Raw genomic sequence first — 26197 nt, 5'->3', positions numbered from 1 at the left:
AGATAGAAGGAGAGAAAGATATGAATGTAATTGATTCTGACCGCTGAGGTGGGATCCAGGTTTCCCGAGGGGGATCATCACAACGAGAGGCCACACTGGGGAAGGGGATGCGAGGGAGGAAAGAAGGAGAGATGGAATATAGCTGGAGGTGATAATGATAAAATGCTTTTCTTAATTGCAAATTGCAAGAACTCATTAGTCCTGCAAACGGGCGTGAAAGTGAAAACAGAGGAAAGGACGACCGTAGTGATAAATGATAAACTGTATTATATGCGGCTATTGATGAACCGTGAAAGAAAGAGTATAAAAAGGGGGAGTGTCTTAAAAATACTTGTAGCTGTAGCTGTATTGTCGGCTAGGTAAACGTAAAGCACTTCTCCATATCGCTTCTGACATTTTCCCAGCATCCAGTGCGACGAATATGCATTAGCTAATTAACCTATCAGATAAGGTTAAGAGAATTTCAGAGCATGCCGCAGGTAATTGCCATCAAAGGGGCAGAGGAGCATCATCAAAGGTTATGTGTGTGTGAACAATTCCAAGTTCTTCCATGCATTTTGTAGGAATGCGTATGGAAGAAGAAAATGATGCATTGTGCATTGACGTCTTAACGTGTGTAGGTAGCCAGTTTTTGAACATTAGTTAATGTAGCGCTCACATGCACATAACATCAACATAATATTCATGCATGTCTGTAGGCCTGCAGTATGTCATTAGTTTTATTTGCGAGCGGAGAGCAGAAAGACGTCGGATTGGGTGAATGTAGGTTATCACTCAGGCAGACCTAATTCCCCAGAGCCCCCCCTTAGCTTTCCACTGTCAGGATCCTCCCTATGGGAAGACACTGGAAGATAGTGGGGGGCGGGACGGGGTGAGAGAAAATGCTCTACATCCTTTCCTAATTACTCCAGACTGCTCCAGTTAGCCTACCTGGGTCTCATTAAAAGCAGTCAAACTTGGAGTACTTTCTCACTCCCCTTTCTAGATTAGTAAATACTGCTCTCATTAGGATGCTAACGTACTGACAACCGAGAGCCAATTATCACTAATCTATTCCAGTGAATGATTGAGCACTGATTGGGTGAGAATGAAAATAGTAGTGTGTTTAATCAACAAGGAAATATCTAACTAAGGGTGTTTAGACGACAACGATGTACTAAAAATGGAAGTTTTCCCTATGCGTTCTCACGTTCTCACTTCACACGGATCTTCAAAAATGATTAAAACACTGTATTATTGATGCCAGACCAGTAGTTGGCGATGTCACTTTGTAAAGAAAACTATACGCGCCCGTAGACTGAACATGTAATATGCATGCGCATGAAATCACTGTTTTCACAAATGTGCATTTTTGTAGTTTACACGGAGACAATCACTGTCTGTGCGTCCCAAAATGCGCACTGAGTAGGTTCTACATTTGAATTTGAGTGTGTGTAATATGAATGTAATCCAGACGTACTACATTGGTCATGTTGTCATTATCATGTGACCGTCAGTTGCGTCGCTTCACTTCCATTCATAAATCCTCTACCATAGCCTCATGATAGTAAAGTGTCCATCGAATGCACACTTCAGAATCTCCCCGGAAGTAGTAGGTCATCCGCCTACTTTTCACCTACTGTTTTTCGCATACTTTATAGTAGGGAAGTATTACATTTCGGACGCAGCATGTGTCTCATTTTAAAGGCTGTGTCCTCCCGGAGGTCGCATTTGTCGGCAACATACATCTTAAAGGATGTCTTACTTCAGAACTGTAACCATTATAAAATTGACCGTTATTCCAAATAAAGCTTATAGTGGTCAGTTTACTGAAACGAAACAGCTTCAATGATGTACTGGCTGACAAATGCAACCTCTGGAGGATGCAGCCTTCGAAATGACAAGGCTAATAACAGTATCGGTTTCAAAAACTTGCACTTTTAAACCCGTTTTCAAAAGTTTGCATTTTCAGGCCCCCAAAACGGTATTGTCGTGTAAATGAACGGTCAAAACGCATACAAAGTTTTCTGATGTGTAATTGAAAACGGTGTTGTGTAAATGGCCCCTAAAAATGAACCAAACAAATATGTATTTGCATCATTACTTGCTAGTCTAAAAGGTCCTATTGGCCCTTGAGTCTGGGCCACTATGTTGGGGTGGCAACACTCTGACCGTTGTTGAAGAAATCAGGAAATGTTCTAGATGAGCAGTTTAGTGGCTCTTTTGTTTCTGTGTGTAGTCATGTGTGTGTTCCAGATCAGAGTTGTGTGTGGGTAGTGAGATGTCCTGGGCAGATGGCTACTGTCCCTCTGGGCGGTCTACTAGAGACCCAGTGGAACAGACTGATTCTGTACCATCTGGACCACACAGCACACAAGAGAGACCAAAAAGCAGCAATGTCACTGACATGGGCTTCGTACTTACAAGTGTCTCCAGGTGTAGTACAAATATATTGCAATATAAAGATAAATATAAAGATAAAAATGAAATATAAAGAAACATTCATATTCAGACCCCACATATCTTTTCATAAACTTAAATGGACCACATTGCATAATATCATGTTACCATGATGGTCTCTGACCCAATAAAAACAAGTAGGAAGAGAATAAATATAAACGTCTTGCTCATTGCAATGTGTTTATTACCAATATTTTTTTCTAGTCAAAATATCCTTAAATCAAAATGCAGTTGTGTAGGAAGCTAAAGTGCATAATATATTAAGACTTTTTTTTAAAGATTACTTTGAATATATATATATATATATTACACCACTGGCAAATTTGTCAAAACGGTTGGGGTCGGAAAGATTTTTTAATGTTTTTAAATTAAGTCTCTTATATGCTCAACAAGGCTGTGTTTATTTGTTCAAGAATACAGTTAAAAACAAGAACATTATTACAGTTTAAATAACTTTTCTATTTTAATAAAATGTAATTTATTCCAGATGGAAAAGCTGACTTTTTGGAAGCCATTACTCTTTCAATGTCACATGATCCTTCAGAATCAATATGCTCAAGAAATATTTCTTATTATTATCAGTGTTGAAAACAGTTGCGTGTTAAATGCTTAACATTTATTTTTGATGAAAAGAATGTTCAAAAGATCAGCATTTATTTGAAATGTTAATCTTTTGTAACATTACTGTCACTTTTGATCAGTTTAATGCATCCTTAATAAAATTATTCATTAAAAAAAAATTACTGACTCCAAACTACAGTATATGTACATTTAGTCAGGTTTACACATAAAACAAGAAAAACCTATTTGCCAATGGGCGCAGTTTTGCAAAAAATAAATGTATGTTGTTTTTAAGATGTTTAGATAAGGTTTTACCAATTTGTTTTTTACATTCCAGTCAATTCCTTGTGGATCAATTAGGAAGTCTTATCCTACATTTGTATTATTGAATATCCTCTATAACATCGAATGGATCATATTAAGAACAACATGTGAGATAGATGCACATAAAGTGCTGGTCATCTAACTTCTCATTCCAGTGAATGTGTTCACTCAGGGTCTGTAAATGCAGGTGATTGTTATCTACTTTAGACACACCCATTACTTTATTCATTCATCTTCAGCTCAACATAATCTCTCTATTCCTCCTCCTCCAAACAAACCAGATCGATACAGCTTCTTGCTCCCATTAGTCTCCATGCAGGTTAATGCTGTATTAAAATGGCTGCTTCTTTTTTGGGGTGTGAGAACTTTCTCTGTCACTGGCTATCATTCTTTTATCAGTATCCATTCATCATAGTTCATGAAGAATTAATCCTCATCCTCCTCATCATGGTCATCTCTGCAAATGATTTCTCCGTCATTTCTCCCATTTTCTTCTGCCGTTTCTTATGTTTTTTTCCCCCCCCAGCACTATCTTGTCTCTGCCATCTCCTCCTACTTCCTTTCTCTCTCCCTACAACCTCCTTTCTGCCTTTCTTTTCTACAACCCTACATCCTTCATTTACTTTAAAACAGACACTCTCCTTCTAAAGCTCCATCCTCTAATCCTGTTAGAAGGATGGGCTTTGATCTCCTGCGAGTGATCATGTTTCTGGAGCGAAGGGAGAGAAAGTAGAAGTGAGAAAGAGTGCCACACAGATTAAAGAGGAATATGCATCGGTGTTGACGTTCCTTCACTACTTGCATCTGAAGTGACTGCACTATTGGGACGGAGAAGTTATGATCATTTAATGTAGGCTATAAATCAGAGGCTGAGCTGCTCAGGAAGCACTGAGGAATACAATATAAAAATGTGATAGGAAAAACCTTAATTCATAATCATAAGCAATATACTTGTAAAATACCAGATGTTGCATTTGTGATTAAAATCACACTGAGGAAAGCCGTTCTTTCTAATGTTGTTCAAAATGTGTCTATTAATATTACAATATAATGATGACATATTGTGATAATTTAATGATGTAAGACATTCAAGCAGACATTATAGAAGCATTAGCACTTCTTCAGTGAATATAGGTTGTTGGATAAAATACACAGACTAATATGAATCCATCATGTGTCCAGCTGAAATTGATTTAATTCTTGCCTTACACTGCTCATTGTTCTGTGCAACCTACAAATGAAGTCTTGCGGTAAATGTCTTTGTATGGGATAAGGTAAGCATTAAGATGCAGCAGCTTATGTGTTCATTAGAGAGATTCTGAAGGAGGTTGCGACATACAAAAAACACACAGAATATTATTGTAGTTAGATATTTTTATTTAGGCACCAATAATCAATAATGCAGGGACGACGCTCTCTCTTGCTATTCAGAGCTTGGTTTAAGCCACAAACAGAGAAGTTTAACTATCACAGTGGCAGGGAAATCTTCAGAACTGGAAAAGCTACCATACACTTGTCATTAATGGCTTTGAACCACAAAGAAAGTGTTGATTAAGGCGTAGAGCCTGAAAAGTATTTTACCCATCATAAAACAATCAATCACTTTAAACGTAATAAGACCACATTTTAAACAAAACAGTTCTTTTCATTCTCTTAAGAGTAAGTTCCACAATGAAAACATTTCAGGGGTAATTTCAACAAGACAAGCAGCAGTTGTCTGTTTGATGACTGATAAAATTGTTGACTTTAGGTTATCTAAAATATGAATTTGACAGGTGCTTTGGGATTTACGGCTTGTTATGTTGCCAAGAAAGTAATGTTAGTGAACTTTATCAGTTCACTTTACATAGCACCCATTCAAGATAACCGTTTCCAGAACGTACACCAGTCTAAGGTTTGAACACACTTACTCATTCTTTATCATTTCTGAAGTCCATATTTTTATAATAGAAGTCAATAACAAATAGAATTATGTTAAGGCTGGAATACACTACAGATTTAAAAAAACTAGGCATCATAAACTTGCTGACTATACACTTGTAAATGGTTACAGACAAAAACTGGGCATCATATACTATACACACTACCAGACTTTCAAGTTGTTACGAACACAACAAACTTTTTTAAAATCAACTCAAAATATCTAATGGAATTTGAGTCTGTGCGCATTATACAATATGTGGTTTTCTGTCAAATTTGTCAACTCTGACTGCTCAAAATCTCCATCTTGCCCATAACATTCAGCAACTTGAGTCGACGACTCCAGATTGAAAATCAGGGTAAAAATCGTGCAGTGTATTTTAGCTTTTAAGTAGCCAATCTTTGCCTAGATTCCAGCTCTGCACACTCATTCTCTCCACAAACTTCATGAAGTATCCACCTGGGATGCTTTTTAAACAGTTCTGAAGGAGATGCTATGTTAGATGAGATGTTAGCTGCTTATTCTTTACTAATAGACCACATCATCCATTTCTTTGCATTTTAATTAAAAGTTTAGTTTTGTAAAAAAAAAAAAACATTTCAAACATTTGACTGGTAGTGTAGCCTTGGTGAAGCTGCAGGTTTTTTTAAAAAACGATTAAAGGGTTAGTTCATCACAAAATTAAATTTCTGTCATTAATTACTCATCCTCATGTTGTTCCAAACCTGTAAGACCTTCGTTCATCTTCAGAACACAAATTAAGATCTTTTTGATGAAATCCGAGAGCTTTCTGACCCCCATGTAGACTGCAATGTTATCACCAATTCTCGTCGCTTCATAACATTAAGGTTAAACCACTGTAGTCACATGGACCATTTTAACGATGTCTTTACGACCTTTCTGGGCCTTGAAATTGGTGATAACGTTGCAGTCTATCTGGGCGTCAGAAAGCTCTTGGATTTCATTTGTGTTCAGAAGATGAGCGAAGGTTTTACGTGTTTGGAATGATATATGGGTTTGTAATTAATGACAGAAATTTCATTTTTGGGTGAAATAACCCTTTAAGACATTTTAACAAATAAATATATTTAATTATTGATTTTTTTTTTTAGGAGAAAACAGGAGGGGAAGTCTTTGTGTAAATATATATTTTCAATATACAGCTTGTATATAGTATTTTTTATATATATATTTTTAATCTATCTATACAAGTATACATATATAACAATTGAGAGGGTTTTTAACATTCCTTTACCCTGAAATATTTTTTTTTAACGGAAAAACAAATATGTTAGACTGATAATATAAATTAAGCACCACACATTTCACCATGGAGAATTCTTTTAAATATATAACATTTCCATCCAAAAATACAACACAGAATATTTATGACACACACACGCACACACAACACATTCATACTAAACCTAGCAGTTGAAGATTGGCCAAATTGAGTTTTATATTCTCAGGGATATTTTAAATATTTATTAGTGGACTTGTTTGTCGTAGACTGAAAAGTAACTGTCAGCAGAGGTTTTCCGGAGGTATTTATTTTAGTGGTGGAATGAGGACTGAAACGGTGTGATTATGGTTATGTGTTTGTGGAATGTCACTGATAATTCGTATTACTTTGAATGTTCTTTGACATGTTATTTCAAGCATGCTAATCATGACCCATTTGTATTCAGTCTACTGCAAATTTTCAATTTGTCTGAGTGCCAATGTGTTTTTGATGAGCCTTTGTTAGTCTGTTTCACCTGATTCACTTTAGCTGAAGCAGTTATTAGCACACTATGTCTCCACAAACCTTAAAAATTATGATTATCATCCTTGGGTCTTTCATTTGCTAGCAGTTGAATTACATCTACAGCTGGGCCATGGTAATGTTTTTGATAGAATTTGAGGTTTGTGATTTGAATGTTATGGATTATTTTATAATGCGTTTATGCATAAAACATTAAAACGTTAAAGAAAAAAGACCAAAAATAAAACAAATAAACATTACAAAATTCAAGCATTACAAAACAACATTTGTGATATTAAAAACAGTGCAAAACAAAACATCAACAACAACATAAAAGTCTATTAGTGGATTTTTTTCTGAATAAACCACACAATCGACACATGAAGCAAATAATAAATTACCCATTTGCAGTTAATTTGGCCCATCAGTAGGCTTGTTCTCCCCTTTGAAGTCCAGGACATCCCAAAGAAGGGTGGGATTTTCACAGTTGTGCTGTGCCCTCCAATGCTCAATAACTTCTGGTCTCTTATTAAACACCTTACTGCAAAGGATGCAGTTAAATTGAGATCCCACCCTCAGGGATATACCTTTATTGAGGCCCCTTAATACATGGCCCTCCTTACCTAACATTTCCTCTTCTTCCTCCTCCTCCTCTTCTTCTCGACTCTCTCTAGCTCCTTGATGGTGAGAATGGAGGTGGCATTTGAACTTGGAAAAAGAGAAGAACTCCTCATTGCAGGTGCCACAATGCACTAGGTTGCGTTTCTCATTGAGTTGCCTCCAGTAATGTGCTGCATGTTTGACCAGCTCATCCTCTGCTTCACGGCCCCCGCGCATGGCCCCATCCCTCGGTCGGACCTGGACCTCCTCTCCGTGCACGTACAACAAATGCAGCTTCATGTCAGCAAAGGTAGGTGTGATGGCCTGGCAGCGCCCACACTTAATTTGTAGCTCGACTGGGTCGACACGCTGTTCTGAGGCCTGTTCATCAGCATCTGAAGACCTGCAAGACAAGGAACATCTATGTCAAGAACAAGAGGGCTTTAAACGCTCAAGAGTCAATGTTTGTTACTTACTCTTCTACAGACATGTTTTCTTCATGTTGACTGATGGATGGCTCAACGGTGAGTATTACCCGGTGCACCTCTCTCAAATGGCTGAAGTAGACACCCACATAGCCAAATGACTTATCGCAGAATTCACAGCAAAGGCTCTTCCGGGGCCTGCTTTCCGCATGGTGCAGTTTCATATGAGTGCTAAGACTGCCCGAGTGAGCATAGGCCTTCCTGCATACCGGGCAGACATAGGGCCGCAGGTTACTGTGGCTGTTCATGTGGCTCTGCAAGTGATGCTTGAACTGGAAACACCTGCTGCAGGTAGGACATCGGTACAGTGGACGACTTGTGTAAAACACACCTCCACCACCTTTACAATCTGCCATAGGCTGCTGATCAGTAGCTTGTGAAGACTGGGGAGCACTCAATATTTTTCCTGATATCTGCTGTCCTAATAATAGCTCCTGATCAGGGTTGTCTGGTGTTGACAAAGGAGGAAGCGGTACAAGTTGTGGAATAGCGGTTTCCATTACCAGTACCGGCTTGGGGCGTATACTACGATACTTTTTGGATATGTCCAGCAACTTCTCTTGAGAGGCAGAATTTGGAACGCCAACTGGAGGTTTCTCGGGTACCCTTCTACTGAAAAATGACAAGGATCTCTTCTTTCGGGCCTCAAAGGCCAGAATATCCTCCATGGTTTTCCTCTTCCTCCCACGTTTCTTGCCTGGAGTTTTCTTGAATTGGGTGTTGTTGTGGTCTTGGCTCAGGCTTTCACTTTTAACTTGGCCGTCTACGGACTTGATGTTGTTGTCTGGAGGGCTTTTCAGGCTGCTTTTGGCTCCACTCACAGTCTGCTTGTCTGAGAATGGGGTGCTGGCAAGGCTGGTTGGTACCAGGAGGGAGTTCTTCACCTTGGCATAGGGCAGGATGGGCAGCTTGCCCTTGGGTGGAGATGGAATGATCTGAACAGCTTTGCTAAAGATAGTGGGAGAGAGAACTGTGATGGCACTGCCAGTCGAGGCTGGACCCTCTATTTGGGTTTTAACTGGTGAGATTTTCTTGACAGGGGCAACAAGGGAGGTTCCAGAAGGGTAGTGCTGGTTTTTGAGTGGACGGGTATCGCTCTTTTGTTCCATTTTTCGATCCGTCTGTGCACCTGGGAACAATGGTGCAATGTTGATTTCAGACGAAGTAGGAGTGTCTATTATAAGCTGCTCAGATACTGGGTCTGAACTCTGTTCTGATTTCACAGCAGATGATTGAGCTTGTGTGGTTGTAGAAACCTTGGCTGGACTCGGCAACTTGTTACTGCCTTTTTCTGAAGCGCTCTTGCTTCTCACCGGTTGGTATCTAGGAATAGGCAGCTTAAGGTTCTTCTGGATTGGCTGTTGCTGTTGTGTCTGAGGTAAGGCCACCAATGAGAAGGTTCCCTCTTGTCCAGCCACCTGCATGAGTGCATAGTTCTGGGCAGGGACCAGGATGGATTTAGGGCTGACAGCCGTGGATGCTTCTGGAAGGGCTGAGGGAGGTTGGCAGGACAGAACTGCAGATGATGGAACCACTGCTGGGGCTTTGGGTGCAATGCTGCGAAACTGGAGACCCTTAATTTGGGAGTGGGGTCGTGCATCACCTGTCAAAACAAGATAAGATAACACCTTCAACTTTGTCATTTAAGAAATAAGATGTACAGAACTAAAGCGAGTAAAAAAAAGGGTCTAACCCTGTTCTTCTTTTACATTGTTTCTTACACACATACACCAATTCGCCCTGGGGCAAAGAGTTTGATTCAAGCTCAGCGTATTGCTCTTGTTCATGCTGCAGTTCACTAAGTCTTAAAACTTCTCATGCTTTCTAATTCACGCTGACACACACACACACACACACACACACACACAAACGCAGAAGAAATTACCCTACTTTAAAGCATAAAAATGGCCCAGCAGAGGAAGCTTTAATACATGAACAGGAGTAACCGTTAAACTATATTCAAAACACATCATGACTGTGAACCTTGCGGACTTCTGTCTAATATAACGGCTGACATGAAAAATAACTAATAGGAAATATATGAAAAAGCTCAGCAGAGATGAAAAAAAAAAAAAGTACATTTACATTTATTCATTTGGCAGACACATTTATCCAAAGTGGCTTACAGTGCATTTAAAATATGCATTTATCAGTTTAAATGCATCAGATCATCAGATTTCTAATGAAGATGGAAAAAATGTAAAGGATGTTTCCACGTCTTTTCAGAAGTCTGTATGTGCAAAGCAGGGTCATTCCTAATTCCATTTAGGCAACTATAGAATTAATTAGGTTAAAAAAAGAAACATCATACAGAGCTGGCTTTCACCAGGCCTAAAAGGGGAAGATGAGAACAGCAGAAGGAGTGGAGAGTACTCTATTTTAGGTGAAAGAAATAGGGACTTATTTTTAGACACAGTAATGTTCACGAAGAAAACGAAGAGCATCACGGACCAATTAGCAGAATGAAAGGTGAAGAGTTCAAAGGTGAGATCTGGTGTTTATGTTAGTAGAAAGGTTACGCTCCGGCCACCACATATATCTAAGTGTAGGTCTGTTTTTTTGTTGTAAAAACCAGAATGTGTTTGTGAGAACGAATTCAGTGTGCATACGTGTGTGTTTACACCTCACCAATGTGTAAAGGAATGCAGGCCAGATGTTGGTCAATAGATCATGGGGACTTACCTGATGGGCTAACGTTACAAAATTGCCTAATTTTGTAGTATAATTCTTTATGACTTCTAGGGATAGACAGGTACAAGAGACTTGACTTTTGAAGTGAATTTCTTTTTCCAACTTAAGACATTTCACATTGATCTAAACCAATTTTGTAATCAGTTACAGAGTTATTAATGATGGTTCTTTGTGGTCAGATTCATCAGAGAACAATTCGAAAATAAGTGGCAGGATTAAAGGACGTTCACACAGAAAGCATTCTCTCTTTTAATGGATACAGTGAGCTGAATGGAAAAATGTCTGTATGATGTACATTAAACAAAAAGTAATCTGCTGATTAATCTATATACTACAAAAACAGACAACATTTGTGACTACAACTGCAACAGTATTATCATTTGACCCAAAAAGATGTGCTTCAAAAGACTCCATATTATTATCTCTATACTCACTCTGTGTGTGTGATTTCAGAGGGCTGGAACGGTGCTCTTGGGTTTTCATGTCTGCCACACTGTCACTGAAGATCCTGAACAAAAAAAAAAAACAAATACAGAGAACAGAACTGAACCTCTGCTGTGTAATTAACACAATAGATTCTTTAAATTACAGTGTTTAGATGTGTCCGCCTGCGTCCCCCCCCCCCCCCCCTCCCTTCCCTGACTATCTCGATCAAAACCAGAGGACATTCCAGATGTCACACAGGCTCTGATTAGAGTCGAGGCAAAGGCAGAAAAACAACAGGAGGGGAAGGATAAGGGAGGGAAAGATGGCTAACCGAGGAGGAGGGGACCCTGGAATGAGCCAGGTGAGATGGGAACCAACCCTAATGTGCGTGTGGTAGTGGGACGAGGATCGGGAGGGGGGGGGATGTCATTTGGCCTGTACATGAAGGTCCTCATCTGTGGCAGTGAGATAGCAGCCTTGATGTGCGTGTGTGAGTGTTGAGGGGGACTATATTTTAGGGAGGGGGTTTGTCCAGTACCCTGTAGGTCTGAAAAGAGATGAAAGGAAGGGATCTGCAGGAGATAAGAGAGGTGGACACACACGGTCGTTCTGGCTAGAACATCCATATCCAGCGGCCATGAGCTCTGACTGCCACAGATACACACACTTACATGCACAGCACATCTGTCATATCTCTACGCCTCTAAAAACTTCCCGATCTCTAAACACAGCACAGGTCTGTCGTACCATATTTTCGCTTGTTTAATCAAGCCTGTGTTGGCTAATTCCCCTGTTGTTCTGGGCAAGCTGTGAAGTCGTTAACACGTGTGAAAATAAACAAAATAGGAAAAAGATGAAGAGACAATAAACTGCACATGCTGAACATTCTAAGCCAAGTTTCTTCAGAGAATTTAACGATAATATCCCAGCTCAAAGAGAGGCTCCACAGTTCTGTTTGATATGAAAACAAAAAGAGTGTTATTATTTCACAAATTTACACAGAGAAAGCATTATCTGATAATTTAGTTTTTTAAGCTTTCCTTAATTTAGGTACACTACCAGTTGAAGGTTTGGACACACTTGCGCATTCTTTATTTATTACAATTTTCCACACTTTAGAATAATAGTAAAGTCTTCAAAACTATAAAATAACACAAAATGGAAGTATGAGAATTATGTAGCTTAAAAAATTTATATGTAGGCATTTTTTTTTTTTTTTTTTGTCAGTTGGGTCAATACTTTTGACTGGCCCTAAAAAGTATTTGGACACTTAAGTCATAGACTTATAAGCTTGATACCAGTTGGTTAAAAGTTAAATTCCAAATGCCACTACGTTAATTTTTGCTTCTAATGTGATGAAATGTACACGTTTAAACTCAGTAGCAATACATATTTCCTTCCGTATTGTGACGTACATTGGAGTGAAGTGGAGTTTAAGCAAACTAAATGATTGGAGAAGTCAAGAGAGAATGTCACCAGAGAAATCATGTCAGTTATGAGATTTGATTAAAAAGCTCAAAAAATGCACAATTTTTTTTCCCCAAATGCTTTCTGAGGCTACTGTATCTGTGACATTATCCTTAAATGCATATGAAGAGGTTAGATTATCTTATAGCATTGTTGTTTGGATGTGTACGAGTACAAGTGCGTGTGTTTGTTTGAGTGAAAGGTCAGTTGTCTCTCTCAGAAGACGAGACATTTTCATAGAAAACACCACTGTTTGCTAATCTGTTTTTTAATACCTTGTTTGAAAGAGACTGCTTCTCCACAGCAGACTTATGGACACACAGTTTTTGCAGGAACGTCACACACACACACAAACACACCTGCATTATCTTATCTTGTGACAGCAACAAAATATTAACCAGAGGAAATGAAAACACTAACATGCCAGTACACCGTGACATGCTACGTACATGCGCCTCCAAAAAGACTGTGCTCTGCAGGAACAATACAACAGATGTTAAAACATGTCAGTCAACTAGAGCGACCTAACAAAAGAACCACATGAAATAATATCAACTGTGCATAACACACGCACAAACACACTCTTGAGTAATTAGCTGTCACCTAAGCCAATCAATGGGGAAGGGAAAAAATCTATTCCAATTTCAAAACTACAGGCTTGCCTGTACACGCAGATGTGGACTAATCAATAAGGAAAGCATCCCGAATCAGAAAGACGATAGAATACAGAACCAAAATATTCTCAATGACTGAACCATTTCAATGTAAATCACTGGATAAATAAAGTCTCACCCATAAATGCTGCTGAAAACAAATACATTTTATAGAATATCCTGGCTGTTCTTTTTTAAATGATGGAAGTGAATGGGAATGAGGACTCTCGAAAAACAACACAAAAGTATTGGATAGTATGATTAATGCAGTATGTTCCAACATTTCTGAAACTTTTTTTGTGAGGAACAGAATGAAATTTGTTATTCAGTGAAAATCATAGCAGCTTGCCAATCTCAATCGCTTCTGTGTGCATCTAAATATAGTGTCAAAATGCATCACACCAGGTTTGATATCAAAGAAGACCAGTGATGTTTGACTTGACTGATGTAAAACCTTCTGAATACTACTGTAGACAACTGCAAATTAAACCATTTTATGTCACTTTTGTGTTTTTTTGTTTTTGTTTTGTTATTTTCGGAGCTTGAAAATTGTATAGAAAAATAATGTTACACTAAATAAGCAAAAAAAATAGTAATTATAAAACAATTAAAAATTGTTACATGATTTTATATGAATATAATTTATCCAAATAATACTTAAGCCATATTTTTAAATAAATAACATTAGCAGTAAACATATCTGGATTCTACAGGAAAGTAAGGTTTGCAGGAGCCAAAAGATAACCGTGTGTCAATTTCTCTTGGCAGTGATGTTTTTTTTTCTTGAAGACGCTGTGGTGAGGAGCCTCATTTCCGCAGAGCCGACCAGACAGGATGCTGTAAATCAAGGTATTGAACTTTGACCCACGGAATGCAGTCGCCAAGGGCAACTTAGTGTGTGTCACCTCCACGGTGAAGTGTTGGATATGAAGTGACTGCGACAGCCAAAAAGATTCTCAGCAATTGGGTTGATGTTGCATGAATGTTCACAGTAGGAGGGAGCCAAGTCCTACAATTTTGAATTTAGATGGGTAATTTTAGCTCAATTTTAGATTCTAGAATAAAGACGTGAGAAGACAGATAGCACAGGATTTGTTTTCGATAATAGCATTCACCCAGATGAAATGATCAGGGGGTGTATGAGGAAGGCCAAGAAACCATAATGAAAGTGTGAAAGACTGTGGCCAGAGGCTAAGTCTATGTGAGTCACCTTAAAGAACCTTTAAACGACCTTTTGCTGTTTGGTGTGACATTTGTATTCCTTAAGTAGGTCACACAGTAGAAAAGACTGCATAAACCCTCACACTCCACCTTCAACCAACTCCCATAACATCTTTTCCTTGTTTCATCATGCTCTCATTTCCAAATTTCCCTACACTTCTCTCTTTTTGCCTTTCAGTTGCATAGTATAAATGGTACTAATGCTTGCTAATGCTATCTTACAAGGGATACTTCACACTCACCCTGAAGTTGTTGCAAACCTGTATGAATTTCTTTCTTCTGCTGAACACAAAAGAAGATATTTTGAAGAATGTCGGTAACCAAACAGTTTATGGGCCCCATTGACTTCTATAGTATGGAAAAAAATACTATGGAAGTCAATGGGGCCCATCAACTGTTTTGTTACCTATATTCTTCAAAATATCTTCTTTTGTGTTCAGCAGAAGAAAGAAATTCATACAGGTTTGGAACAACTTCAGGGTGAGTAAATTACGACAAAAATTGTATTTTTAGACAGAAAAAAAAAAAAGCCAGCCCTACATTTATTATTTTATCAGTTGCCCACAAAGAACAATAACTAGAAAGATAAATATAATAACTATATTAGCATCCACACCAACTGACAATAACATTGTTTATTCTAAGAGCACAGCAAATGTTCAAGCTCTTTAAAGTCGTCTAAGATTCAGATTGGCTGTCAATCGATGTTTTTATTGTTCATCAACTAAGAAAAAAAAAAAACGTTATCATTCCTGTCGTTATCATTATAGCTGTGGTATGGACTTTCCTATTCTCAAAGAATAAGAACGATTATTAAAACTTTATAGTTATTTTTATTATTATAGTTATCTTTCTTGGTGCGAATGGGCCTTAAAAAAAACCACTTAAAAGGTACCAAGACCAAAAGAGAGAAAACCAAAGCAAGGAAGGCCAACTTTACAGGACCATAGAAAGAAAGACAAAGACCTGCATCAAGTTTTCCTGAGTGATGGAGGGTGTGGTTAAAGATCTCTGTCTTCAACTCTGTGTATAATATCAGAACAGAGAGGCCAGGGAAAAGAAGCCTGTTATAATATGCACATTTTTAATGTTAGAGAATATGAAACTGAGCATCAAAGCTTATGCAGATACTCCTGCCTCAGTACTTGTTCAGGTCTGGAGACCCCAGGGAGTTAAGAGTGAACTCGGGTAGCTTTAAAGAAGTAATAAGACGAGCAACGGTTATCTAGATGGGGTAGAACCAAAAAGAAAGTCTGTTTGCACATAAACACGGTTGTGTTTGCATGCGATCAGTGGCCAACATTGCTTTTATATCCACAGACAAGTGTATTCTCACTCTCTGCTCTCAGGGTTAAAGGGATAGATCACATAAAAATGAAAATTCGCTCGCTATTTACTCATAGCGTTCCTTATATGACTTACTTTCTTCACATTACTCTTTTCTAAATATAAGAAAATACCAAAAGCATCATAAAAGTAGCCTTTTACACAACCACACAAAGTAGAATATAGTACACAACCAATATGAGCTATGAGATATCATTTCTGCCGCTTGACAGCCCCTTGTCAACATTAACCTACATTGTATAAAAGCAGCATGAACAATCTGGTGAGTAAATGATGGCAATTTTTATTTCGGGTGAAGTCTCTCTTTAAGCTTCGGCATGCAGTTTTACCCTCTGTCCCTCTGAAATCTCGCAGGAATCATGCACATTGTGTTCAACAAAGGCACCAGTTGTAAATCTAGACTTCAGAGCGTGTGTCATGTGATGGAGGAGCTGTCTCTCATTTCCCTGCCATAGAGAAGGTCTCTCTGATATAGCAGCTGTTTCTCTGATGAGTTGGAGAATCTGGGAAACATTGTCTGGCGAGATCAAAGTGAAGCGGGGCTGTAATTACCACGGTAACCAACAGTAAAGCTGTTAAATTAAGCAGGCTCAACCTTCAGTCTGTTAATGAGAAATTTCTCTCCACTCATTAGAGAAGGCATTTATGAGGCGAGACAAAACCGCACACTGGGGTCTGGAGAGTTATTTATTGATTGAAGGCATTTATCATACCTAAACATTCAGTAAATAAAGTGTTACGCAGTTACAACGGAACTAATCAGGTCAGAGCTACTCTACATACAAGACTACACTAAAGCCAGATTCAATTAATCAAAACAAAAGAAAGAACATTCAAAATCCCTTCAGAGAAAACTTCCCAAGGTCCAATGTGCCTGAGAAAATGGAAAAACTAAATAGACACAAGGTTCACTAGTGAAGTCTGTTGGACAGCTGCTACTAGTCGACACTGAAAACATTAGTCTATTACACAGAAAAAAATACACAAGATTGAATCGTTCAAATTACTGTCATTTGAATGTTACTGTGAAGAATCAGGGCGCGAGCCGTGAAAACAGAGAGAAGCCGATGGCGCGAGTGTTAATGAACTTCACTGCGCGCTGCACCAGTCTGGAGTCCCAGCTCTGAAGGATAAGAGGAGGAGTGACGACAGTGGAAGAGGAGAGAAGGCCAGGCCTAGGCATTTAAGTTGTGTTTTGTCTGTATAGGCAGCAGTCGGCTATGAACTTGCACTTGCCGTTTACTTTAGTTTTATTTATTTTAAAACTTCCGTTTACCGTTAGCGGTTCCCCGTTCTTCCCTGCGCAATTAACTTTGATACAATTACATTTAAAAGCATTTTAAATAGCATATTAAAATAAAACACTTGCAAAAATAATAGGCTACCTCAAGAGGTAGGGCCTAATCTTTTTATTTGACCTCAGATGCGTTTTCTTCGTGTCAGTCACGGAATTTTGAATTAGAGATAATACACAAAAGTTTTATGTAGCCTAAGCTGTGCCATTTCAAACTGGCAGCCATGCATAACCATATTCACGTAGGTGTAGGTGTGATAGCCGAAGCAAGCAAATGCCCATTGCATATTCACTTCAATTCTGAATAAATAACTGAGCTTTAGAATCAGAATTAGAATGAGCTTTATTCGCGTGTGCGGCATTTATTATATTATTTCACTGTTTGATTCATAGATTAAGTGCTCAAATGGATCATATATACACACAAGTCTTTAGAGGGTTTCTTACTTTTAGACTAGTCGGTAACAAAACTTCTGTTTAAACGACTTTCAAATTAGTGATGCATTGCGCCCTATTTGACAGCTGTCACAATTACCAATACGCAGCTTAGGTCCAAAAGACCTAAAGCTTTGAAAGAGCACAAGTTTTTAATATGTTATTAAATATCAAATTTCCATTTTTTGTTTTGAAAATGGGACTGAAACAGCTGTCTATTTTATAACGAGGTCGATGGTAGCAAAGGGAGTTCTCGGATCTCCTGAGACGCTCCAAAAGGGATTTGTCGAGGCCTTGGTCACTCATTGACTGTAAACACAGGAAATGTACAGCTGGATCCAGAACTTAATACTGTAGACTATGTACTATACACTATATCACACCCCCCAAAAACATGACTAGACCTAAATACATAACATTCCACTATGCTGCCTCGAAAGTAAGCGACAAGCATCAATGATGCACAAAGAATGAGACTGTATGCCAAGTAATGACTACAACAGCTCCCCATTGAGACTTTATAATGACTGGTAATGAAGCACCATGACCTATCAATAACAGCTTAGCATTATTGCAGTGGGCTGCAGTGCAGGACTGTGGTAACAGCAGTCCTTGCAAATCTGACCTCAACTATATCAGCTTAAATAAAGATCAACTGTGTCACTGTGCCACGAGAGAATAAGAATACTCGAAGAAACAAGGTCAAGTGATTGTTTTATACAATGGAATATAAAACCGATCTGGCAGCCAAAGAGCAACAACTGCAATGGCAATGACATTTTAACTGTGTGAGCCAGGGGTTTCCAATCCTGCTCCAACCTAGATTAAACACCTGAACCAGCTAATAAAGGTCTTACTAGGCATACTAAAAACTTCCAGGCAGGTGTGTTGAGGCAAGTTGGAGCTAAACTCTGTAGGACAGTGGCCCTCCAGGACCGAGTTTAGACACCCCTAGTGTGAGCTTTTTCCAGTCGTATGGTCAGTAAATCACACCCAAGTTTAAAAGGTGCGATCACAGTGACATTTTTGGTGACATTTCGCCAGCAACCTGGATGACCATCTTAAACACATTGCAAAATCTGTGTGGGGGGTGCACATGGATTCCTATTGAAATTACTATTTCACCTGTTAAAATGTGACTGCACCTTAAAGTTGGCAAGAAACAGAAATATATATTTTTTTTTTTCTTATTTCAAATTAGCTTATTTTTGTATAATATGATACTTTTTAATTAAATTCAATAATTTTAATGATACTGAATTTAAACATTTATTTAAATAAAATAACACTTGAGTGTTCACTGTATAAATTAAATATAGATTAATCTTTGTTAAAATCGTTGTTTTGTTGTTTGATTAATATGAATGACTCAGCAGCAAGTATTTATAGGCTGCTGTCACTTTAAGACCGAATGCACAGATCCAATATAATGATACACACCTGATTTCTTTCTCAACTCTTTATGTTCACATAAGACATAACCGACTGTTTTAACGAGAATACTTGCAGAGACTGGTATTTTGACATCATTTTGTGTGTGTGTGTCCATTCAAGCACACAAAGCTGCAAAAGAGGAATCTAAAACGCACCTCTCTGTGAGTGTGCCCTTCGAGTTGTGTGGCTGTGCTGTGCGCACGAGTACCGAAGTAATGGTGAAACTTAGCAATAAATCCAAAAAACGCATGCGAGCAGAATATTGAGTGGAGCGCCACACCGCGCACCGATAATGGGTAGAGCAAGAGTAAAAACCAAGCGCTGAACACGTGGCGGCATATATTCTCGGCTCATGTTTTCGGACTTTCTGCCAAAAAACTAAATTTGGGTGCATCCCTAATACAGCTTCTTGAACAAGAAAAGATTTAGCATTAGACTTGGATTTTGTCCATCGTGATTTGACTGGATTGTTGTCGTTTGAGAAATGCTGCGATCTCACGTGAGGGACAGGTTGCAGGAGGGGATGAAGTACTGTCCCCACCCTCGCACTGGTGTACACGTCATCAGAGAAGAGATGTTGTTGTGAGGGGGAGGGGAAGGTAATGTTTTTGATTAAAGAGTGAGAGGGCAAATCAATTTTAAAAAATATAATGTCCATGGATACATTTTTTTTATAATAAACACTGCAATAATCTATAAAACAATATATTATACAAATGATCAACTTTGATTTCATGGGGACTTTCATGGAGCGTACTAATAGCACAATAGACTTCTGTATGATGTTCAGAAAAATACCCAAAGAATCTTCAGCGTCTCTGTCCCAAGACGGGCCACAATCCTCCTCTTCTCCTTCCACAGCCCTCTGCTCACCTGAAACAACCACAAAACAAACAGTTAAAGCCCATTTACACTTCAGATCGATCGGATAGCTGTCCAATTGGATATGCACAATCCATTTACACTCGGCTACATAAATGTGTCTCCACAAACCAGATATAAATCTCATCTACTACTCCCATGCTATATGCAAACATAGTCCACTTCTGTGATGATGCTAAAGCCAGCCGGTGAAATTTTCCACATCATATGGAATTAGTATTTGAGATTTGCGGCCACTCTTTCTATGCATCTCATCCATGACTGTGTGACTTCCGTATGCTGTCACAGACTTGTTAGGAGTAAACTTTACATGTGCGACCTAAACAACCAGAGGCATTTGCATTTGGTCTTTTCATGATCCTGTAATTATCCAAACATGAAAAAGGATTAAATGAATACCCCCGCAAAGGACCTTTTAACCACATAATGTGTCCAGCACACAAAAAAGATAGTTTGAGACTAAATAAATAATACGAAATAAATTATTCACTTGACATTCTTGATCCACACTGACTACCCTTGTTAGACACTCCCTCGTGAAACGGGGGGGAAAAAAGGGATGTGGAAAGAGAAAAGTTTATTCACCTGTACGCTAATTCAGCACAACTATGTCTTCAGCCTCTGTGAGCATCTAAGACAGCAGAGATAATCAGTTCCAACACCTTCTTTTGATTTCGAAGCAGGGCTTCCTAATGTACTCAAGTACACAAACATGCTCTCGCACACCATGGTCTGAAAAGTCCACAAACACTTGGAACAAGCCTTCACTGTCAACACGCTGCCTCTTTAAATCTTCAGCTGTAAATTATGAATGTTCAGAGTGTAACAGTGTGATAGACAAGAGCCCTGGAGTCCCATCAGGGTAAAACACAAAGCTTACATCCCTCACCTTGGATGTGTGTGTGTGTGTGTGTGTGTGTGTGTGTGTAGGGGTCAAATGGAGTCAGCACCACACAAGGACACAAGCAGATGCTGAAGCACTCAGTCAATAACGTTTAGCCCCCAGACACCGTTGACCTCACCGGGAGGTCCGTATGAAATCGCTCTTTACCGTCTGTATGACTATAATCTGCTGTACAGTCAAGGGAGAAATGATCTCTTTATACGATGTATTACTGAGGTTTGCTTATTGATTATTCATAATGCTTCACAAAGTGGCTCTCTATGTCTCTGAATAATGTATAAGAGACTCAAATACATGGTATTAAAATAAAACAAATCAACTTTAGGGCTTTTATTTGAGAAGTTTTAGAAAGTGGGACATCCTGTGTTTTTGTAATGATTAGTATAATGAGCAATGTGAGTACGATGTTGGTGTGTCAGTGCGAATTCATTAATCATATTAAATTGGCTTGCATTGATCGTTCATCTAAGTGATAATAAGAGCATTTAAAAAGAGCTTAAACTGAAGTTCATGTGCCAAATGAGATGAGGCCAAATATCTACCGTGCAGTGCTGGCAGCCGCCATAAATAACAAAACAACAAGAACTCTGTAAATGGATTTCACATACAGTGCATGAACTGTGCTTCTATAACAAGAATTTATGGTGAAAACATACCAGATCTTTATTTTCTGAAGAAAATGCCAGCAGTGCTTGTCATGTATGGTGTAATGCAAATCTATGAGATTTTCTGGCCTGTTTTATTGTTCACCAGGCGAAGTCCGCTCAATTCTTGCCAGAATAAGTCCGCTGCGTTTGCAAGGGTGGTTGTCTTCAGCAAAGTCTATGATTGCTTTCCATACAAGGAAAATAAAGTCATCATATACGCTACTGTTCAAAAGTTTGTGGTTGGTAATATTTTTTAATGATTTAGACAGAAGTTATTTATGCTCACCAAGGCTACATTTATTCAGAAATACAGAGAAAAACAGTAATATTGTGAAATATTACAATTTAAAATAACGTTTTCTATTTTACAATGTAATTTGAATTATCAGCAGTCATTACTTCAGTCTTCAGTGTCACATGATCTTTCAGATACCACTATGCTTATTTGGTGCTAAAGAATCATTCTTATTATCATCACAGTTGAAAACAGTTGTGCTGCTTAATATTTTTGTGGAAACTAGGGATGCATCGCTAGAATTTTTTTGGGCCGATACTAATTCTAAAAAACAACTATTGGCCGATTCCACTATTGATATAACTTTTATCATTAAAATAGATTACTGTTTTGATTATGTTTTAAATTAGAAAAGTTAAATGAATAAAAGTATTATTTTTTTATTATTTTATTCTGCCCTTAACTTTTGAACTGCAGTGTTTATATTCATAATTACAGTTAGAAAAAAATATTTCTGGATGCCTGAAGTATACATATGGTGTCAATTTAAGACTCAGTCACAATTAAAAAAAAAACATTAAATATGTAACATGATTTAAACACCAAATAGAAACTCAAGCATTGTGAGCAACATATGACAAATGACAACTTTATCTTAAAGCAACTAGTGGTCGCCTGTTTGTTTGTTTTTTTTACTCTTATGGATGCTGTAGTTTAGTGTTTCACCACAGTATGACACTCTCACCATTCTCCACTGTCAATATCACAATCATATCTGCCACTCAGCTCCCATTCAAAAGTAAAAGCACATCCTCTATTCATGTTTGGAGCACAAATGGTCTAAAACTTGGGGGGTTTGGCTTAAAGAAAAAACTGTTATCATTTACACACCCTCATGTTTTTATTTTAGTTTTTTTGGTGATTTTTGTCTTTTATTGTGACAGGACAGTATTGACAGGAAGCGAAGTGGGAGAGAGACGGAGGACGGGATTGGGAAAGGTCCACGAGCCGGGACTCGAACTCGGGTCGCCTGAGCGCAACGGCGCTACATGTCGGCGCGCTGACCACGAGGCCATCGGCGCTGACACACACCCTCATGTTGTCGGGTCCTGCTGGTCAGTAAATAATCAATTTTCATTTTTTACTATTCCTTCAACAACTACATCCACTCTCACACATACAGTAAATTACCAATCATTCACACGTACCCAATGGCAGAAGGCCAAGCCACCTCCAAATGTAAACAATTACTCTTTGATTAAAGATTTCCTCTTCAAACATTGCGTAGTGTTTACCCCAATAGAGCTGCCGATAAAATATCAGCAGACGGCCAAGTCTGTGCATGTATTTGTGTTTGTCCACCGAAATGGTTTTCAGTGAACACATTTATCTCAGGTACACACACACACACACACACTTTATAAGCAGTCCTGTGATGTGACCTGGAGACTGTAAAAGCTGAACAGTGTGCTGTGTGTGACTCCATACAGCATCATTGCTCAGTGTGGCTTCCTGATACAGACATAGGCTTTTTTTCTTTTTGTCCAACTCCAACCCTTAAGTGTGACTAACAACACTCTCTTGTCCAATTCTGATTATGCACTCACTAGCAAAAAAAGGTTGCTCAGCTTGACTTTAGTAAAATGTTTTTAAGTCCTTCATGTAAATCTGCCATTTGTTACACTGAAAGCTTGATCATGGTAAAGTTATAACAGCAGACAAAAATCATTCTGATATTGAAAGCAAAATAGTATAATTAACATTTAACATGACATAAAACACACTTATAGTCTTTTAACATCACAGTAAAATGCTGCAGCCTTTTCATAGTCTCTCACTATAATGGCTGTCAGCACATCACTGAATAAAACAGCAGCAGGTGTTTTTGTTGTCGTTTAAAAACACTAGTTTAGCGACAGACACAAACAGATTTAACAGGGTATGGTTAGAAGTGCACACAGCTGTACCCAGGCCTAAATTAGACCGGACTGACTGCATGTCAAAAAGAGAAGCAAAATTATAGCCTTCAACCCTGGACTCTGGTATTAAACTTCAATTGGAGAGCTTCAATGATGTCATTATTACAGCCATGTGACCAAAACGGAAGAGGCCCTGACTACACCAATGATGTCTAATGAAAAGTCTTTTTAAAAAAGCAAATGTATTATCATGGGATTAAAATATGGATATTTTTAGGGTTAAATGAGCTTATCATTTGGTCGGTTGTGGCCATTTCCAAAGAAGTGTGTATTATTTTTAAATGTTTGAAATACTTGCCTAAAATAGTATTATTTTTATAAAAATTATTTGCATTTTTAAAATATGCATAGGTTGACTTCCCAATGAATATATACTATTTGTCAAAAAAAAAAAAAAAAACAGCGGCAGGAGTGCTATGGAAACCTGTTCGTAAACCATTCTGATTTGTGTCGACAGTGGTGTAAAAATTGGTGTAAAAATTACACACTACAGTACACCTTATTGTGAATTCATGTTCACAATTTTACTCTCATAATGTGAAATGAAATATAAAACGATATATAAAAATAATAAAACAATTAATAAAGTTCATAATAAAAAAAGAAAAATACTAAAAAGAAGTGTATTTGTAACGCGTCTTAAATGAAGACACTTTAAACAAAATGTTCACGAATGAATAGTTTAAAATAAGACAAACAAAATATGCATTAAGAATGAAAAAAATTATGTTTACTTCACAAATAAATTTAAATGACTGAAGAATAAAGGAAAGAAAGTCAGGACTGCCACTAGGCTGTATGTGTATAGACACAATGTTTTGATGTTATTTCAAACCAACCATTTTATATTTAGCATTTCCAGTGAAACTCTGCCTGAACTTGTTGAGCTAAATTTGCTCCTGTGTTTTTAAGCAAGAGTGTGTCACTTCTGAAAATGAATCTGAAGATCATTTGTCAGAGTAGCGGAATCTGTTTCACCCCATCATATTAATACTGACTATAGTGTGGCAATTTCTGTTGAAAGGCAATCACCCTATTAGATATTTCAGGGTTTTTTCAGGGTTGGAGCTAAACTCTGTAGGACAGTGGCCCTCCAGGACCGAAGTTACCCATCCCTGGGTTAGAGCATAAAAAGTAGAAAAAACGTCCCAATGAATACTGATTTAGGTCCAGGTTCTCGATGCCAACATCCAGCAGTTTAAAAAAACCTCAGTTAAAAACCGCTGTTAAGAGTCCCAGGACTCAGCAAGACCATTATCGGTTCAAGAGTCAACTCTACCCATTAAGCTCATTCACCTCAATACAGATACTGTATCTGCCCTTGTTTCTCACATAATGGGTCTACTAGTAGGTCTTTGTAGAGTCACTGGAGATTCATGTCTTTACAAAAAGGCCTTTGCTCTGTCCATTTGCACTGTGAGCGCTAACAGCCGACAGCTTTCATTTCCTCACTCTTGTGTGAGTGTGTGCATGTGTTTGAAAGAGAAGATCTGCAGAGCTGTATGTGAATAATAGATTCAGGCCCGCGGGTTCCCTTCAGCGAGCTCTGCCTGTTTAAGTGAGAGTAGCCTACGGAGACATCTATTACCCTCCTGTCTGTCTCTCTCCCTCTCACTTGTTCTCAAGCACCACATTAAAAGGCAAAAAAATGATTTCCCTTTTCAGAGCAAGACAAGGTCTAACAGAGTGCAAAATCAAACATCACAACCCTCAGGGAGTTGATATAAAAACCTCAATGCAAATCCAGTTTTCGAAGCCATCTTGATTATATATTTTTTCACTTACAGGAACATTTACTCTTTCACTGGTGCCAGGAAGTGGCAGACTGGACCTAAGAACAAAGGCCCCCTACTGATTGGCCGATTAAAGACAAGACTGATCGGCTAACCACCAGAGAGTGGGTCGTCAACAGATCAAACTGACGCCCGAATGCATCTGGCTCTAAACATGCTGCATTCAGCCAACAGAGAAAACGAAGACAGAATAGGAGAAATCAAGGAAGAAAGAGGAAGATGGAATAACAGAGGAGAACAGGGAGGAGAAATCCCTGCAAATTGATCCCATAGAGACCCTCAAGGTTTCATTTAAGAACCTGGATTAAGCCCTCCAACAAATCACAGGATGTGAGGTAAGAAAGAGAAGAGAGAGAGAGAGAGAGAGAGAGAGAGAGAGAGAGAGAGAGAGAGAGAGAGAGAGAGAGAGAGAGAGAGAGAGAGAGAGAGAGAAATATGGGGGATGTGAATGAGAGATAATATATCCTCTGGCTCACATGGAAAACCCCACTGCTGATGGAACACCATCCCAGTGATAGAAACTAGGTTACAACTTCATCAATGTTGAAAATAATCCAACGCTTTGAAAAGTTTTCTGGATAATATAATGGCTTAAAGCGTTATGCAGAAACTCCTCTGCAAAGTCCAGAAAATTAATATTTAAAGAGTCTCTTTTCTCAAATGCATTTGATTAAAACAAGTGCCATATGTACATGAACCAGAAGCCACTGTCGTG

The 26197-nt window shown here is 38.4% G+C and overlaps 1 protein-coding gene across 3 annotated transcripts in view; it reads right to left on the bottom strand.

Annotated features, from left to right (window-relative positions):
* Positions 1-4687: 4687 nt before the first annotated feature.
* Positions 4688-26197, bottom strand: part of znf438 (zinc finger protein 438) — a 48571-nt gene continuing 27061 nt past the window's right edge. For 2 of the 3 annotated variants that reach the window (XM_079850968.1, XM_079850969.1), the window contains 4 exons: positions 19841-19915; positions 11200-11273; positions 8066-9677; positions 4688-7992 (listed from right to left, as the gene is read on the bottom strand). In XM_079850968.1, the coding sequence (XP_079707094.1) occupies positions 7401-7992; positions 8066-9677; positions 11200-11248 (2253 nt within the window). In that variant the 5' untranslated portion in view covers positions 11249-11273; positions 19841-19915 and the 3' untranslated portion in view covers positions 4688-7400. The remainder of the gene's footprint in view (positions 7993-8065; positions 9678-11199; positions 11274-19840; positions 19916-26197) is intronic. The other variant, XM_079850970.1, reaches the window with a different exon arrangement.

The sequence above is a fragment of the Squalius cephalus genome (assembly GCF_949319135.1).
Source record: "Squalius cephalus genome assembly, chromosome: 19".
In the NCBI taxonomy this organism is placed as follows: Eukaryota; Metazoa; Chordata; class Actinopteri; order Cypriniformes; family Leuciscidae; genus Squalius; species Squalius cephalus.
Note: the sequence above shows the minus strand (reverse complement) of the source record. Positions and strands in the feature narration are given on the sequence as shown.